Genomic DNA, 394 nt, shown 5'->3' with positions numbered 1-394 from the left:
CTCGGGTACTCGCTGCTGCCGGCGCAGTACAACCTGCCCTATGCAACAGGTGAGTGCCCAACCTCGCCCCGGCACCCGGCTGGCTGGGGGGGCCAGGAAGAAGCGCTTTCCACCTTTGGGCAACGTGAGCCCTTGTGCCAAGCTTTGCTTTGGCAGTAGCCGGTACTTGCCAGCTCCCTCGGCGCGTCCTGCGCTGCCGGCTCCTAAACGCAGCTTCTTCTCCACAGGTCTCTCCTCCACAGCCATCGTTGCCAGCCAGCAAGGCTCTGCTCCCTCCCTGTACCCACCTCCCCGGAGGTGAGACTGGTAAGACTCTCCTCCCACTGCATCGGCACGGCCACCCCGCTTCGCACGCAGGCAGCCAGGCCGGGGCAGAGGGGGGAAGGACGGGCAC

General features: G+C 66.2%; 1 protein-coding gene across 1 annotated transcript in view; it reads left to right on the top strand.

The window, feature by feature from the left end:
- LOC104539332 (zinc finger protein 609-like) overlaps positions 1-301 on the top strand; it is a 16,495-nt gene extending 16,194 nt beyond the window's left edge. Inside the window, 2 exon segments of the mRNA XM_010182828.1 lie at positions 5-49; positions 228-301. Of these exon segments, the coding sequence (XP_010181130.1) occupies positions 5-49; positions 228-301 (119 nt within the window).
- The last annotated feature ends 93 nt before the right edge of the window (positions 302-394 follow it).

Source organism: Mesitornis unicolor, unplaced genomic scaffold (genome assembly GCF_000695765.1).
Source record: "Mesitornis unicolor isolate BGI_N332 unplaced genomic scaffold, ASM69576v1 scaffold15834, whole genome shotgun sequence".
In the NCBI taxonomy this organism is placed as follows: domain Eukaryota; kingdom Metazoa; phylum Chordata; class Aves; order Mesitornithiformes; family Mesitornithidae; genus Mesitornis; species Mesitornis unicolor.
Note: the sequence above shows the minus strand (reverse complement) of the source record. Positions and strands in the feature narration are given on the sequence as shown.